The sequence below is a fragment of the Typopeltis vanoorti genome, chromosome 1 (assembly GCF_054136105.1).
Source record: "Typopeltis vanoorti isolate ZY-2024b chromosome 1, IOZ_Tvanoo_1.0, whole genome shotgun sequence".
NCBI classification, from domain to species: Eukaryota; Metazoa; Arthropoda; class Arachnida; order Uropygi; family Thelyphonidae; genus Typopeltis; species Typopeltis vanoorti.
The window spans coordinates 68,501,948-68,519,130 of record NC_143549.1 but is presented as its reverse complement, the minus strand read 5'-3'; the positions used below and the strand labels follow the sequence as shown (position 1 = coordinate 68,519,130).

The 17,183-nt window shown below is 34.1% G+C and overlaps 1 protein-coding gene across 2 annotated transcripts in view; it reads right to left on the bottom strand.

The window, feature by feature from the left end:
• Positions 1 to 349: 349 nt before the first annotated feature.
• Positions 350 to 17,183, bottom strand: part of LOC150110064 (uncharacterized) — an 84,752-nt gene continuing 67,918 nt past the window's right edge. For both annotated transcript variants that reach the window (XM_090391032.1, XM_090391024.1), the window contains exon 4: positions 350 to 1,799. In XM_090391032.1, coding sequence (XP_090247158.1) covers positions 1,281 to 1,799 — 519 coding nt within the window. In that variant the 3' untranslated portion in view covers positions 350 to 1,280. The remainder of the gene's footprint in view (positions 1,800 to 17,183) is intronic.

The window sequence follows — 17,183 nt, the reverse complement described above, 5'->3', positions numbered from 1 at the left end:
AATTCCAAAAAAAAAAAAAAAAAAAAGTCTTGAAAAGATAAAGTTTAATAGCATCGAGGATATTTAAAAGATAATAGTGATTCAACTTGGAAAGCTTATAAAAGAAGAATCCAATAAATATTGTGAACAATCGTTCGCTGAAGTGCATCGTTACCATTGACTGTATCGAAGAATATATCAGTGGTGTGTTTGTTGACCCGTTAAGTACAGTAAGGTACTTTTACACTTGTTTCTTTCTTTCTTTCCGAAAGATAGTTTTATGACACCTTATAAAGTAGTTTTCATGGGGAATATGAAAATATATCAGTATTTTTTGTTGTTGTTGTTACTCAAATAAACACTCTTTAAGAAAGTATTTTATTTTTTAATAATCAGTAGCAAGATCAGTATACACGTCATTGGATTGAAATACAATTTACGGTACTTTGAAATCTGGTAGGAAAATATCATCATTTTCAAACATTCATTGGCACTACTTATGGTAACGGAAGTGTGGATGTTTACAGCTGCTAACTTACACTGAGGAACATTTACAGGATATTGAGTTCTGAATGGCACTGTCTTTCTTCGTGTGTTTCTGTTCAATGTTATTTTTCACGTTGTAGATTAAGAATATAATTTAATAAACCTACAAGTGTAGTAGTGGCATATTACATTTAAAAGAGAAGCATTGAGTCATCTTAATAATATGCTATTGTTTATCTTCATTTGTTTGCAGTGTGTGTGTGTGTGTGTGTGGAATATGCTCAAAAAAAAAAGCTTTAAATGTTACACTAACAAGATCTTTAAATGGTCATCTTGGGTTTTCGATGTGCAAAAGATTGAATTAGTTGCTTCATACTACTGTGAAATACACTTTTATTTAGTTTCCAGTAAGTAATCACAGAAGTCCATAAGTATGGGCATATTAATTTCGATTTAAAAAATGACTTTATTTTCTTGAAGAATGTGTGTATGTTCAGTATACCTTCAATATTGAACCGAAAAAAAAAAGACGTGTGTTAAAATAAAATTACATTTTGATAATAATTTTAAGTTTTTGATATTGTGTCATTTTTACAATGCAATATCGAAATATCGAAAACAACATAATGAGATATATAATAAACTGTTCCAAAATTACTGACTAACGTTGCTTAATGTAAAATAGGTGTCAATATTGCATCAATATATTTTAACATTCAAGATAGGTCACATAATTTGGGGATCAATCGAATGGCTTATTTAATTCGAAAAAAATACCAGGTCTCATCTTGAAATTTCTTCTTTGAATACGATCATCAAGGTTGTCTGAAAGCTGGGGGTAATGTTACTGTTTTTCCTGGTGGTTGAGTATTCAAACCTTGTCCGTTTTGGTTCGGTAAGTCTGCTGGGGGTTGAGGAAGAGGTATTTCTGGTACTACTTGAACTTTATCGTGTTCGTTCGATTGTCCCGTGTCATCATTACTGTGAGAATCCTCTGAGTTCTCGCTGTGAATGTCTCTGGGTTCGCTGTCACTGTGGACGTGACCTTGAAACTGATCGTCGTAGTAATGAGGGGAATCCCAGCAGTCCACATTTTCCGGTCGATCACACACAAGAAATCTTTGATCGAACACCAGTTCCGGATGGCAACAAAACGGATGGTCGGTGAGTAAAGCAACGTTACTAGGGGCACACAAGTGGAAAATGTGACATCCAGTCTCCACATCGGCATAATAACCTCCAGCTGTTTTGTCGCTGCATGTAAAGTTGAGAGGCGGCACGCTAGCAAACAGCTCTTGTTTGGCACAGGCGTCCATGTACATTTTTGAGCTATCCTGAAAAGAAAAGAAAAAAAAAAACACGCACATACAGTTAGAAGTAAAAGCGATAAACATTTATATTTATATATAGAGGGGAAAAAGATGAATTTGCTACGTTATACTGTACTTCATTTAAAAATTATGAAACCATATTTACAATTATCGAAGAAAATTATTCAAAATATTAAATGGTAGCAAGTTAAAATAGATGAAAGATATTTAGTTGTAAGAATATCAAACCGAAAAAAAAAAGAAAAAGAAAAAGAAAAAAAAAGAAATTGAAAGAAGCTAAATTAAGAGTTTAAAAATAATATTCAGCATGTCCATAAAATGATTAGAAATAATTACGTTATCTTTCACAATGTGTCACATTCGTGGTCGTTTTTGTATGGGTTGATACACAACAAAGATACATAACTAAGATTTTTTTTAAAAAAAATAAAGAATATGAAATTACTGTTCAGGACAGGTTCAGTTTCTGGTTCATATTTTTCTTTTAACTATTATTGTTAATGTGTTACTCATGAAATATAAAATGTCGATCTCTCCACATAAATCACAAAAAGGGGGGGGGGGGGTATCTGTATACGTTCTTTCTTTTCAGGCCGAAATGGAATCTAAAATTTGATGCACAAATAACAGACCAAGAGTTAGTGAACAGAAAAAGTCGACAATACCGAAAAAAAAAAAAGAAAAAAAAAACTCAGAAGCTCTATGTATATCTGCTGTATGGCTTCCGATTAGTTCGAAAACGGAAACTGAAAAAGAAACGCATTAAAGAGATAGAGAAACCTTATGCTCAGAAACATAGTAACATGATGTAGAAAATGCTAACACGGTTTGACAACCTAAAGATTCTCATGTATCAATGCGAGCCTATGTTACTTTACATACGAACCTATGTCTCTTTGTGGACCTATTAAAACAGCAGACAAACGAACGAACAATTTTAAGGTCATTTTTCGCAGTAAGAACTTATTAGATCGGTATTGCTGTCCGTCTGTACACGTATCATAATTTTTCTATGGCTGAAAGTATTTTAAATCAACTATAGTATTTGCGATCATTACTAAAACTTGTCATCTTAATTTTATTTTACAGATAATTTTTTTAGTGATGAAAGATTCAGAATTAGAATTACATGAAACAGAATTATGTGATGCATAAACGAAAATTAAAATATAGAAGCCAAAAATGATTTTACGTTATTTATCACTGAGATCTAAAAACGCTATTTCGAAAACACCTTTTCATGATTCTCGTGAACCATTTTCATGCTTGTTTTATTACTAAGTTCAAAGATCATGGCTATTATGCAAGGTCCGTCAGTCAAGTAATGAGATGACATCCTAAAAATGTTTGTAAATAAATAAAAAATTAGCCAAGTTGGTGATCAACACCTTGTCAGCTTTAAAAGCAGCTGTGAAAATAAATTTCTTTTGTTCTGTCTTAATAAGACTGTTATAGATATTTTCAATGGATTAAGGAAAGGTTTGTTTAATCTTGGAAACTGAAAGAAGTTAATGGAAAACTATAATTCATTGAGACTTCTTTACGCTTGTTTGTTCTTTTGTGTATTTTTCTCCACTTCTTTTCTTTACTTTTCCAAAAATTCTTCATCCTGAAAATTCCAGTCGTCATTAATTTTACGCGTTCTTTATTGATTTCGTTTCTTCTAGTTTTGTTTATCAGTTCTACTCAATGTTAAAAATGTTAAATATCATTCATTTCTTTTTTTTGTGTTGGTCCCATCAACGAAAAGTTTTGTAAACCTAAAGTACATTCGTGCCGTCGGCGTGCTAAAGATTTTTTTAATATATTTTTATTGATTATACTAGGCGGGTACCCCCCCCCCCCGAGTTCCGGACTGGTAGGCCGGGTTTCCTTGAATTCTGATGACTCTAATTTTGAAGACTCGAAAGGGGTCTTCAAAATCAGAGTTTCACAATCCCCGCCAGTGGCGCACCCAGAGGGGGGGGCCAAGGGGCCCGGGCACCCCCAAAGAAAAGGAAAAAACACTAGAAAAATTTCCAAAAATCTTTTCCTAATTAAAATTCATTTTTTTTTATTTATGTTGTGTGCCACTTATGAATTAGCGATCACTGCAGATACTCAGTTATAAGTCGTATGCAATGTGTATTGTGTATTCGCAAAACGTCTACTCAACTCGCCCCCCCCAAAGGTTAAATCCTGAGCGCTCGGCCCCCTCCAAGATTAAATCCTGAGTGCGCCAATGCTCCCCTCCCCTGGTGCCTAGGGTAGCCCCTGAGTGTCGAGTCTTCAAAGGGGGGACTCTTCCCCCCTGGTGCCTACAGCGCCCAACCCTTAATTAATTAAAATTAAGTACTGTACCTATGAAGAGTTTAATTTTACAGAAAAGTTTTCTATATATATTATTGCTTATAACCTCACTGTGGTTTTGAGACTCTAAAAAACAAGTCTGCGATCTACATCGAAATAAATAAACATTTTTCCGAAAATAAGCTTTAATTATATTTAAACAAAAACAAAATTTAAATTTTATAAAAACACAAAATATTTTCCTATTTACAGGTATCCCTTGCTTAACGCGGCGAAATTAATTGCCTTGATATACGCAATCCCTTGATATACGCGGCAAGAATTTTGATTAACGCGCCTTTAATCCTGAAGAGCTCGCAGCTGATCTGACAGATACATGCAAAATGCTTAATATAAATATTCTTACACAATTCAGTGTATAGCTTGGAGGTCATGAATAGCTGTGCATTCATATGTTACGAGTAATATTCCGCACTGTTTTTTGCTGTCAGTTTGGTTTAACACATGTTATGTAAAAGTTTGAGATGAATTTGTGACAGTAAATTGTATCATGGACGAATTGTAATTTTTACCATTGATTATTTGATTAACGCGATTTCGATATACATGGTAACATCGAGGGATTAATTAACCGCGTTAATCGAGGGATACCCGTATTCGTCTTCGGATTATGATATATTCAGACACTTCTGTTCTGACGTGAAGTTAATGTTCGATGTTGAGGCGTTTGGTTTAGGTAATCCTGCTTTGAGAAAACTATCAAGTTTTTTTTTTTTTTTTTGAACTTTTGAATTCTGCTGTTTTTTTTTATAATTAACTCCCTAAAATTACGAAAATGTGTGTAATAAAGCTGAATTTCGTTATCTGATGAATTGTCAATAAATGTTATTAGATAGTCGAGATGCGATGAATTGTTAAAAATAACAGGAAATTAATAACAAAATATAACCTGTTAATTTAATTATAAGAAAATCTTGTTAAAAGCATTTTAAAAATAACTGGGTGTTAATTTTCACATGTGACATATGGACCGGAAATTTTGTCCGTTAAATCCGAAGTCCATTAAATCGAGGTCCGTAAAATCGAAGGTTTATTGTACTTCGATAAAAACAGTGCCGCTTCCTACACTTAAATTTTATCAAAACAACTTTACTGGAGAACTCTAGACTTCAGTTAGTCGACTACACTTCAGTTACTGCGAAGATTCAATGTCAGTTTAATTTAGTATCTTTTTTTTATTATTATTTTAAGTATGTTTACATACTTAAAATATACATAATAACTGCACGATGAAGCATCTGTGTAGCTGTTTTACTAACTTATTTAGCGCTGTGTAAGATAACTGAATTGTCGAGCTTCCGTTCAAGAATTTTTCTAAGTCAATAAAGTGCTTAATCTTGAAAGTAAAAAATAGATATTATTAGTCATCATGATAGTGAGGACGGAGCTTTCACTATCAAACATTATCGAATTTAACGAATTTACCGAATCGTAGAGTTGCCATCATTTCACTCGATTTGTAGATACTGGAGTTTCAGAGTGTGTTGTAATGTATATATGATGTAGTAGTGGTAGTGGGTAGATGTGTATAGGGGGGGAGACGATATTATTCTTTTTAAATAATTTAATAAAACACTATTTATTCAAAAATTACGCGTTCACACTTTTTACTAATTCGATTTTATCAGGTTTATTTATAAATACAAACAATTCCACACGTCATATCAAAATTTCATTTAATTTAAAATACAGCGCAGACGTATTGTATTTAGAAGATTCTCAAGTAAAATGCGCAATACAGACATATTAATATTTATCTCAAGGTTAGAATTATTGACTTAAGAACTGTATTTAATCTACACAATATAGCCATATCATACGATAAAAGTTAAGTAGCTTAATAAGTTGCCAAAGATCTGTCATTTAAAAAACACTCCCGAAAAAAAAATAATAATAAAATGAAAACATTAGTGACGCATGAAGATTGAGCTGGAGAAATAATGATTAAACCCGTGGCACTGAGATGACATACCTAAACCCGCAGGCTTCAATTGAAAGCTGAAGAGGTTGCAACTCTTAAGTGGACTCTAATATTAGAACTAGAAAGAATCAATTAAAAGCCACCCAGTTGGTCATATTTTATAATTTATCACGTCATATTTTATATTTAATGTGAGTGAAAATTACAGCTATGATCTTCTTCAACTGCGTGGGGATGCCAGAGGGATCTAGTAATTTAATTGCATCTGCTAGGTTATTTAATATTTATCTTGCAAGTATAGTAAGGCTAGAAAATATTTCGAAAGCAGAGAATGCAAAATGTTAGAAAGGAGGCTGATAAAAGGAGAGCAGAGTCTCGCAAGAGCCTTTTGCAAGATGAATTAAACAGTAATCAACCACCACTGTTATACGGAGCTTTAGTGTACAAGTAGATATAATAAGCATCAGAATGATTTCTAACTTAATTATCAATATGAGAAGGGTAAATAATTTTTAGACTAGTTCGGCTGAACATCTTTTGATAAAATTTGTAATTTCGGAGTTATTGTTAAAGTTATGGAGACATTGGTTTCGGTTTTAGTGGCGCAGTTTAAAAGTTTTTTTTTTTTTTTTTTTTCATAATCAGATGATAGATCCTCGCTGACTGGATGGATTTAAATGAAATTTTGTATCTGTATACATTTAAATTTTATCATCATATTTCAATTTCATCTAAATTTGATGAAACCCAAATCGGTTTTGCAAGAGCTTTCTAATTATTCTCTTAAATCATTTTCATGTCCTTTAATTGTGTATACTTTTCAATAAAAATTCTGAGAGTTAAGTTAATCTACGAGTTAATTTAAGCAGACCGCAAATTATAACTTATGAGGAAGCTACAAATAAATAGTTTAGCTTAGATAAATGGGATGAAATTATAAATATTAGAAACATATGAAGTAATGTAGCAAATGTACTTCCAAAACGTTTATGAGAAAGCACTTGCATGTTTGTCCTCTAGAGTGAGGTGTAGTTACACCCACTTTATAATTTATCTTCCATGGCATGATTTAGTTCGTCGAAGGTCGCTGCTATAGATTAGTTTAACACAAAGTAGGATGAAACTCTTACATGCCTCTTGACAATTTATCATTTCTTTGAGATTATAATCGTTCTCTACAAAGAACTTCTTGACATCTTCCGATATCTCAGTCATTCATGCACAGTTTTTAGAAAACTGATTTTTAAGATAAAATCGAATACCAATGAAACCATTGCAACTCCTCCAAACCTGATTTCTCCTTGTAACAGCAATATTGGCTCTATCAAGTACTGTAGAAATGTAAACTGGAATAAATGAGAGTGTATGTCATATAACCATTTCTCAAAGCACATTTTTTAATTACATGGATGTGTAGAGTGTTATTACATAAGATATGCATCGAATTTTAACTTATTTTATTCCTTCAATGTGATCGATAATCTAATTATTTACGAGATCAAATTATTTCAAAAATTTTATTTGTTTGGTGACAACTGCATAATTTATCTTCTACAAACATTAAGTAGTAAATATTAATTCTATATTTCAAGCGTTAATTATGTCCACTATCTAGAGTAACTAACGTTTCCAATCAAATAATACAATCAAAACACGCAGTTAACAAAGATAATACATTGGCCGCATAGCCTCAGTCACTTTAATATCATTCCAATCAATCCAACCCATCATACAACCCTTTTTGTCCCAAGAACAAAAATGCAAAATGTCAGATATACAAAAAAAAAAAAAAAAGGGGGGGGGGGACATACCTGCTTGAAATATATAAATTAACCAAACTAAATACAGTAGTTGCTTTCCGGGTAACAGAAATCCCAACGTAAAGCAATCAATTGATCTGAAGTTTTTAAAAATTCAGTCAATCTGTAATTGAATTAAATTAAAAGAAATCGGATCAGAGTGACTTTTGCAATAAGCAAGATCAATAATTTATACGAAGGAATATTTACCATTTTTCAAGTTATTCCTACAGTATGGAAAGTTTGATTTTTCTGAACAATGCAAAGTAATTCTTAGTATTTTTTTTTTTTTTAGAATCACGTAGTATGTAATCATGTGATCATATTTAGCTCGGTTATCTGTAGCATCACCATTAATAAAACACAACCAGCTGATGTATGTTTTCAGCTGTTGGGTGTGTTAAAACAGTGATTGGCGACCTCTATTGTTGATCGATTAGTTAATAACGGTATCAAGCAGTAAGTGGGGTTCGTACTTGGGCGGATACCTGATAACTACGCTTATTGTTTTTATTTGACAATTGATTATTAATTTGAGTTTTGCAAACAAGAGTCGCCGAGGTGACTTAACCTCTTAAGTAATCCTGCCTTCGATTCTTCACGTTCAGTGGACAAATGTATCGAAATATGAAATGCAAAATCAAATCCAGTTAATAAAAAAAAAAGAAAAAAAAGAAAAAAAAAGAGCACTAGGAGCACTAGAGTTTGTAGAACTGGTTGGCAGAGTGGATAGCGTTTCTGCTCTCCAGACTACAGGATATAAATTCGAATCCTATCGTGGCACAGAGATTCGTGATAGTCTTTAACTAGTAAATGATTTTCATCGCTCAGTGTGACACTTCTACCGTACTTATTAGATTTCTGAAACACGTAGAAAAAAGCATGTTTGATTTCTACACAAGATAAGCAAAACGTTTAACTGTAGTTCATTAAAGATATTGATTGGTTTAGAACCTTTTGCAGGTTGGAGATAAACACACACACACTTTGACAAAGGCAAAGAAAGCGTCCTTCCCCACAGACAAGCATATGTTGCATCTCTCACCCATCTTGAACGAAATTTTAAATTCTGTGGTTTCTTACTTTACATAAGGTCCCCTGAAACGTTCAGCACGATCAAACCAAAGAGAAAAAGGAGTTCTTTCTTCCTTGGCTCTCTCTCTCTCTCTCTCTCTCTCTTTGTCCCTATACAGGGAGATGGGATCGCACTTTATAATAACAGATCAATTAGTTTGCATACTTCTGCACTATTATAAAATACCCGAATTTTAGAAATGGTTATTTGAAATTGAACCCAGGAGTCATCCAATGGGATAATTTATCGGCTAAATTTGAGGCATCTTCTTGCATTTATTTCAAAATATTCCAGTTTACCAACACACCAAGATTTAAAGCACTACTTTATCTTCCTTTTGTGCAGTTTTTCATCGGCACTAATTTTAAAATATTAATAAAATATTTCACTGCCAATTATTAAAATTCTTCGGTATATTGATTATGAAATCTCTGTGTATTATTGACTTCTTCTCAGTGTTGTGATGATTTCTTCCCTGAATAGCTTAAACAAAAAAGTTATAGTATAGGTATATTTAATAATAGAACATTTCAAAATGAAAGCGGATAAGAATATAAATATTATTACCAAAAAACAATAGTTTAATAAGGTTAATTAGTGTGTTTTTTTCTGTAAAGTTTCTTATTAAAATAAGACATGCATCGGTACCATGGTATTGTAGATTCTAAAACGTTCCGAGAGTAAGCAAGAACACGAGGTCATTCCTAGAAGTTACATAAAGGTGCGGTGAACAAAGGAGTGAGGAGTAGATTTTTTTACCTGCAGAATGACAGGTGTGTGGAATGTGCTGCCTGAGGGTGTGGTGAGTGAGAGAAGCGAGTGAATGAGTTCAAGGCATGGTAGAAGTAAATACAACGGTCGTTAGTATATCATTTAGAGGACCTCCAACAATGAACTCTGTCTGTAATAGTAAAAACAGAAAATGTTTCTTCATGAAGAAGTGAGCGCCATATATTATAATTACAAAGTTATATACATCGATTTTGTTGCATCTCTTGTTTATTCATTTTAAAAACTTAAATTAGAAGTAGCAAAGATAACAAGTAAATCCAAATCAACGTCACTAACAAGTTCTGGATTTTGCGATATATATAATAAACTTATATTTATTTATTCATTATAAATATTTATTAAATATTTTGAACCAGTGATATTTCGAATTAAATTAAAATTAATTTAATTTATTTTAAAACTAAAATTACACCTCAAATTAAATTAAATAAATAAACCGTCTCTAGTTTAAAATCCAAGAAGTAAATATATGATTGTATGTATACATTCAAAGCGATTTTTAGTATAACAACTCCATTATTTCAGTAATTGAAACTAGAGTCATTTTATTCATCCTCATAAGATTAGTTATGGGGATGAATTATTCCAAGATTTAGGTTGAAATCCTGGAATAATTTGTTTATGGACTTTATGAAAATTTGAAATCCTTACAAAAATTTGTTCCAGTTTTTATTTTAATCCGACCATTTACAGGAGTAAAGGTGTCGGTATTGAAATAATCCATTTTGGCTGGATACAATTTGAGATGATGGATGTTTACAAGTTTTTTTCCTCAATGAGTGCAATCAACTTGATTTGCTCGTAAAGCTGTACTACCTAAGCAATTGCGATGCTGTTGCTACACTCCGCAAATTTCGTCGCTGAACAAATGTCGGCGAGCTCCAATATCTCCATGTGCTTTGCGACGAATGATGAGTCGTTTTGAAGAAATGGGATCGTTGGGAGTTAGACCTGGCAGAGGTTGCAAACCAAGTTCACAAGTGAATACAGTTGCAACTGCTGTTGTAGAGTAGGCGCTGATTAACAGCGTTGGTTCTGCATTGCATGCTTTATCAAGATACATGAATGTGCCTTACACAACTGTCAGGAAAATTATACAGAAGACTTTTACACATTTAAGATAACCCTGACACAGAAGTTGCGTCCGCAGGACTTTGAAAGTCGAGTTACATTCGCTTTAACATTACTTTCTCGAATGGAGATGGGCGCCGCTTGTCAGTAGATGATTTTGTGGGAAAATGAAGTTCACTTTCACCTGAACGGAGCTGTGAAGACCCACAATTGCCGGCTACGCAAAATTAGTCTGATGCGGATTTACAGATTCGTTTATCATTGGGCAATTCTTCTTTGAGGATATTCGCCATTCGGATCTTGTGACCTTGCTCAGCTACTGCCGAGAGGTATCGCGATATGATAAACAATTTTGTTGTGCCACAGTTCCACACATCGTCGATTCGTACAGGGGGGGGGGATGTCTTCGAGAACATTTCACGGAAGCCAGAGTAATCAGCCGTGCCTTTCCCACTGCATAGCCATCCGATTCACCTGATTTAATCCCCTGTGACTTCTGGCTCTGAGGATTTCTCAAAGACAAGTTTTATCAGGATCATCTTGATAACTTGACAGCATTGAAAGACAGCATAACACAGCATGTGCGCAACATCAGACCCGACTAGCCTTCCTTTCTGCCGTTGAAAACAGTGAAAAGGATGCAGTTTTGTGCCATACCGGGAAGGGCAGCACACTGAACAGTACAGCCCGTAATGGAAGGGAATAAAGATGTATTATTTATGCTTGTGTCGCATTTCTCCTTCTTACACCCACAGAAAAATTACTACATCTACATCTGGTGCATCATACATCGCGCCCTGGTAGAACTTTTGGAACTATTTTTTTCCCTCCTCAGATATCGCTTCCGCATGACTACAATGTATTCCTGCAAAGTTTCACAGCATTATGAATACCCTGTAATTTTGTGATGGTTTATGATTCGTTCGGACACCTCCAAATTTTGTTGGTCCACCTTCTTTAAATAGCATAATGTTATCAGAGAACTCTACTATCTGCCGGTTTAAGTTATTAAATTTTTCTTAAGCTGTTTGTTTATTTTCTCATGAACTTTTGAACTTTTAAACCGATGTTCAGGAGACTGAATGAAGATTTTCATAAATTTCAAATAAAATGGTAATACTACAGACGTTCGTTGTTTTTAGGAATTTGAAGTTGTAACAGAAATTTAAAACCGAGGACCAACATAGGAGATAGCTGATTTTAAAAATAATGATAATTACTAAATTCTGGAAAAAGTATATAGATACTGGTCTATTGATTTTTTAATGCGTGTATTTGGAATTGAAATCTGAAACTCGGCATGCGGATGAAAAACATAACGAGAAACATGTTAAGAAAAAAAAAAGTAGATGGCGCGCTGTCCAAGTCGAAATGAAAAGTAGGCTTCGTGTAACAACGACGCCATACAAAAGTAAATCTTAGCCTATTCGAATGAGTTGAAGTTACACATATGACTCATTAGGCTACTTTTTTATTTGAAGGACATTTCTCAATGAATCTATGAATACACCTCACACTGGGCGGAAACCTGTTATACGGAACCGGAGGCACTTTTAAAAGGTCACAGATGGCATCCAGTTCAAGCTCTTCAAGGTTGTGTGGCCACCAAAACGTTAACGCTTTTTAATAACTCCCACACGGAAAAGTATCAGAAGCGATCGAACAAGAAGTAATCTAAAGTGAAAATATCCGAATAAAGGACAAATTGATGACTCCTGCCTCTTCCAAAAATGGAAGTAGAGTTGAATTCAGGTTCCATATATGCGTTGGTAGGTCGTATAACTGTAAACAGCAATGCCGTCAAAGAATATTAATTCTTTGACAAATATTAAGAATATTAATTCATAGAATATAAATATTTTGCCTTATGTGAAAAAAAGTTATTAGGCATACCAAAAACAGCAAATATCTAATATTACCTATTATCAAATTACCTAAGTTGATAGTCGAATTGATGTCGCTTTCTCTCTCATCAGGTCATGGAAGTTGTTTGTGAATATCTTTAGATCTTTATGTGGTAGATGATTTTCACTGAGACGTGAGTCCTTCATTCACCGTGCTTACTGGAGATCTAAATTAGCTTCTAAAAAGTTCCATATTCGTTTGTGTAAAGTAAGATATCCCGATTATCTAGGCATCAGCCAATATTACTGTTGTAATATAGATTTATAACCTTTCGTGGATGTGATTCACATAACGAATTAAAGAAAATTCATAGTAAAAACCATTTCGGACAGGAATCTTTGTCGGTTAATGTTGCAATAAAAATAAGTAGACTTTTCTCCTTTCTTGTGTGGCATCTCAGTAGCTGATAATTTGCATGCTTTACTTCCATGGGAAAAACGATGGGTTCATATCCCACATACAACAGAAATACTTTTCCTTCAGGCAATGCTAGTTTAGCTGGTTTAGAGAAGTTTCTCTCTCTAATAAACAAACAGGCTGGAAACAACACATCAGTTAGATATAATATATTGATTTAACAGTTTGACGATTATTCTAATCAGTCTTTTTCCTTTCAAGACAGTATATCTCCTAAGTGCTGTTTGTACAAGAGCCTTTAGATAATATCTTCTAATAAGTTAATACTAATATTCTTGGTATTAACGTCCTCTGTTTGCAGAAAGTTTGGTTCAAATGTTATCTAGGACGCGAAGAACTTTCATAAAGATTTTTCAAGTGGAAGAGAGTTTATCTAAATAGTTCCGTAACTAATGTGGAACCAGTTAGATCAAGTAGAGCTTATACAAAATTAGAAACTTAAAATAAAAATTGTAAACCAAGTGAATAAATTTCAAGTCTTTGTGTGTGGGGGGTAGGTTTATTTTAACAATTGTACTGAAGATAAATCTCATTCTTTCTCCATTTGAGATAGTTATCGTGGATGTATAAAATAGATTATTGAATGAGTTACTACTTAAGAATTTGAATCTCTATGGTACAGTATTACAACTGTAAGGGACAAAGACAATTGTTACAATTTTATCTAAATTTGCATTGTAAAACCGAAACATACTAAAAAATCAGAAAGAGTGCTGCTTATGTATACTGGCAAATATTGATACGAACTCTACTTATAACAGCAGAACATCAATGTACCAATTTGATAAGTATCATCGTTTTCACTCGGTACAGTTTTCACTTTAGCTTTTAGTGATGAGGTACGTTTCGCCCTTCGATTCTGGGTTAGATTGTGATAACATGCTCTCCATATGTCAGCATCACTAGTTATCTGCATTTCTGAATAATAATTTATCCCACAATCACTAAATTTCATATGCATGTTTTGTATAATTTGTTTCTGCTTATTTTATGAGTTGTAACACTATCCTGAAATTCTAAACAAACACTATAATAACTCCTCACTTAACTATTCCCCTTTTCTTATTCTCCGCTTCTTTCTACCAAGAAAGCCACTCCTTCGAGCATTCACAAGATCCTGGTACCTACTACTTATAGAGAGAGAGAAAGAGAGAGAGAGAGAGAGAGAGAGCTATGATTATTCACGAAGTGTCTAAAAGGTGCTTAACGCAAACGTTACCATCAGCTTCTGTTTTTATCTCTTTACATCTACATTATTACCTTTTGTTCTCGGTTTTGAATTTCTCTTGTTAATTTTATCAGATGACATGGCAGTGAGCCACGTCGTAATGTAGAATAAATCGTCCAACTTTAAAAATGTTTCGCCATTCCGGGTGCCAGACTGATGATTGTATCTCAAAGATATTATGGCATATGATAAAGTGACGCTTCATGCGCATAATATCAACAGTTTTTTCCCTCTTCACTTTACATCTTTTCTAACTGAAGCTCAGTCCAATTTTTATATATGAAAAACAAAGAAAATGTTTACAAAATCCAGAAAATCAGGTTTCAACTAATTGCGCGATTTGTTTGTTTCCTGGTTTGCATTGTTGTCAGCTTTACGAGATATCAGTAGGAAGTAAAATCTTGTTCTTTCCATGATGTAAAACATATTACCAGGAAGTAAGTTCAGAACTAAGAATATATGTTCTCGTCACGTTAATTATTAAATGGTTTTAGTACGCTAACTTTGCGCTATCAGGAATTGATTAATTCAGCTTAGATATTCAGAGTCTTCAGAGGCCAGGGTGTGGGGGATTAAAAATATTTGCAAAACCTCTACTGCCAAGGAAAAGAAATGCTAAAATACTGAGTTGACAAAACATCTTATTCATTGCATATCTAAAAAGAGCGAATATTCAACAGATTTAAGATAAAATGATATATGAATACTCAGAGTTTTACTTTTTTTTTTAAATGCATATTTTAAAATACTTTTAACAATGCTCATTTTAAAATATGCATTTAAAAATATTATTTTAAAATATTTTAAACAATACTCATTTTAAAATATGCAACCTGAACCCCGACAAAATAGCACAGCCTAAACTAATTTGGCCAAAGCCAAATTAGGCTAAGGAAGAAGAAGAAGAAGAAGGGATAATTAGGCGTAAAGAAGAACGGCTAAAAATGCATCAATTATTACTCATTTATACCAATTTCACTATATAAAAGACATATACTCTGCTCAGAAGCCACTTTAGACACCTCTTATTGGTCTCTAACAGTTCGAATGAGTTGTTACATTCAGTGAAACATTGAATCGAAAGCAAAATACACGTTCCCGGGCAGATTTCACGTCTTTTAAGTAGTGCAATACCAAAGCAACTCATGCTGGAGAAATGCACCGATGAATATATAATGAATCGCTGCTACCGGTGTTTCACTCTGAAGTTAGCAGCAACATCGCCAGTCACCTTTAAAGATCTTCAAAGCAACACTCTTTAAAGCACTTCCGTAGCGCAATTGGAAGAACGATGGTACGTTTCGCCCTTCGATTGAAAAGATCGGAGTTCGATTCTCGTCGTGAGGAGAGGAATCTTTATATGTTCCTTTTTTTCAACTGATGGTGAGTTAGCCACTCTCATACGGAGATAGCGGGGGAGGGATGTTTTTTTCCCCGGAAACTAGGATTTTTTCATCGCGCTTACAAGTAAATTGGCCATCAGAACACACGCAATTTACAGACAATAAATGCTCTTGTGGTGGTGGTAACTGGCGATAGATAACGTTGATGGTAGTTGTGTGTAGTAGAAGGAGAATTAAATATTAGGGGAGATGTGTATAGAGACATCCTGGAAGTGTCACGTAATAATAATAAAAGCATCAGCATGCGTTAGTAAAGACAGTGCTTTCGTGTTCCTCATTTAAAACGACAAAAAATAAATAAATAAAAATACAACAGCAAAAGAAATCCCCCACCCCAAAAAAAATAAATGAATAGAACGCAAGTTCAGAATTATCCAGTACACACTATCTGATCAAAAATATTCGGACATCTCTTTGCAGTAGTGGATATGACTATGGTCGATACAAGTGTAAGACCAATGACAGGCCAAAGATCTTGCAACCTTCATAGAGAAACATTAACAGTAAAATGGTCAGATCGAAGTGCTCAGTAACGTTCGACGTTGCACTATTATATAATACCACCATTGTAATAACTCACTGCGGAAATTTCTTCCATGTTACAGCTTCCCCGATCAACTGTAAGTGATATTATTGTAAAGTTGAAACGCCTAGGAGTAACAATAGCACAATCGCGAACTGGTCACATAAAAATTACAGAGGGACCGTCGAATGCTGAAGCGAGTAACGAAAAAAAACAAAAAAAAAACACCACCAACACAACTGTTCGTCAGGAGCTGAAGAACATAGGTTTCCATGGCAACGCAGCCGCACACAAGCCTAAGATCAGCAAGTGCAACGGAGGTGTACAACTCGCCGCCATTGCACTCTGGAACTTATGAAAAACGAGTTCTCTAAAGTGATAAATCACTCGTGACCATCTGGCAGTCCGACGGACAAGTCCAGGTTTGACCGCCAGGAGAACGCTGCCTGCCCGATTTCGTTGTGGCAAATGTAAAGTTTAGTGGAGGAGGCATCTTGATATTGAGTTGTTTTTCATGTTTCGGCTTAGACCCCTAATTCGAGTGGCAGATAATTTTAATGCCGTGACCTATAAATGATATTCTAGACATCTGTGTTTCAAAACGGTTCAGTGAAAGCCCGATATGAAAGTTGTTCTTATATCTGATTGGAAGATAAAGACATCTTTAAATAAATAACTAGGTAAGTGAAGGCCCCATCTCAATCCCCATTGAAAGCTGTGGGATGAGTTGAAACGTCGATTGCCAGAGAGCCCGATAACCTAAGAATGGAAGGGAAGGGAATGGAATTACAGCAGCAACGTACCAAATTCTACTGGAAAGTCTTCTCAGAAGATTGCAGGCTGTTATAGCAGCAAAGAATGAGCAAACTCCATAGTAATGGCATTCATATTAGAGAGTTGGGAT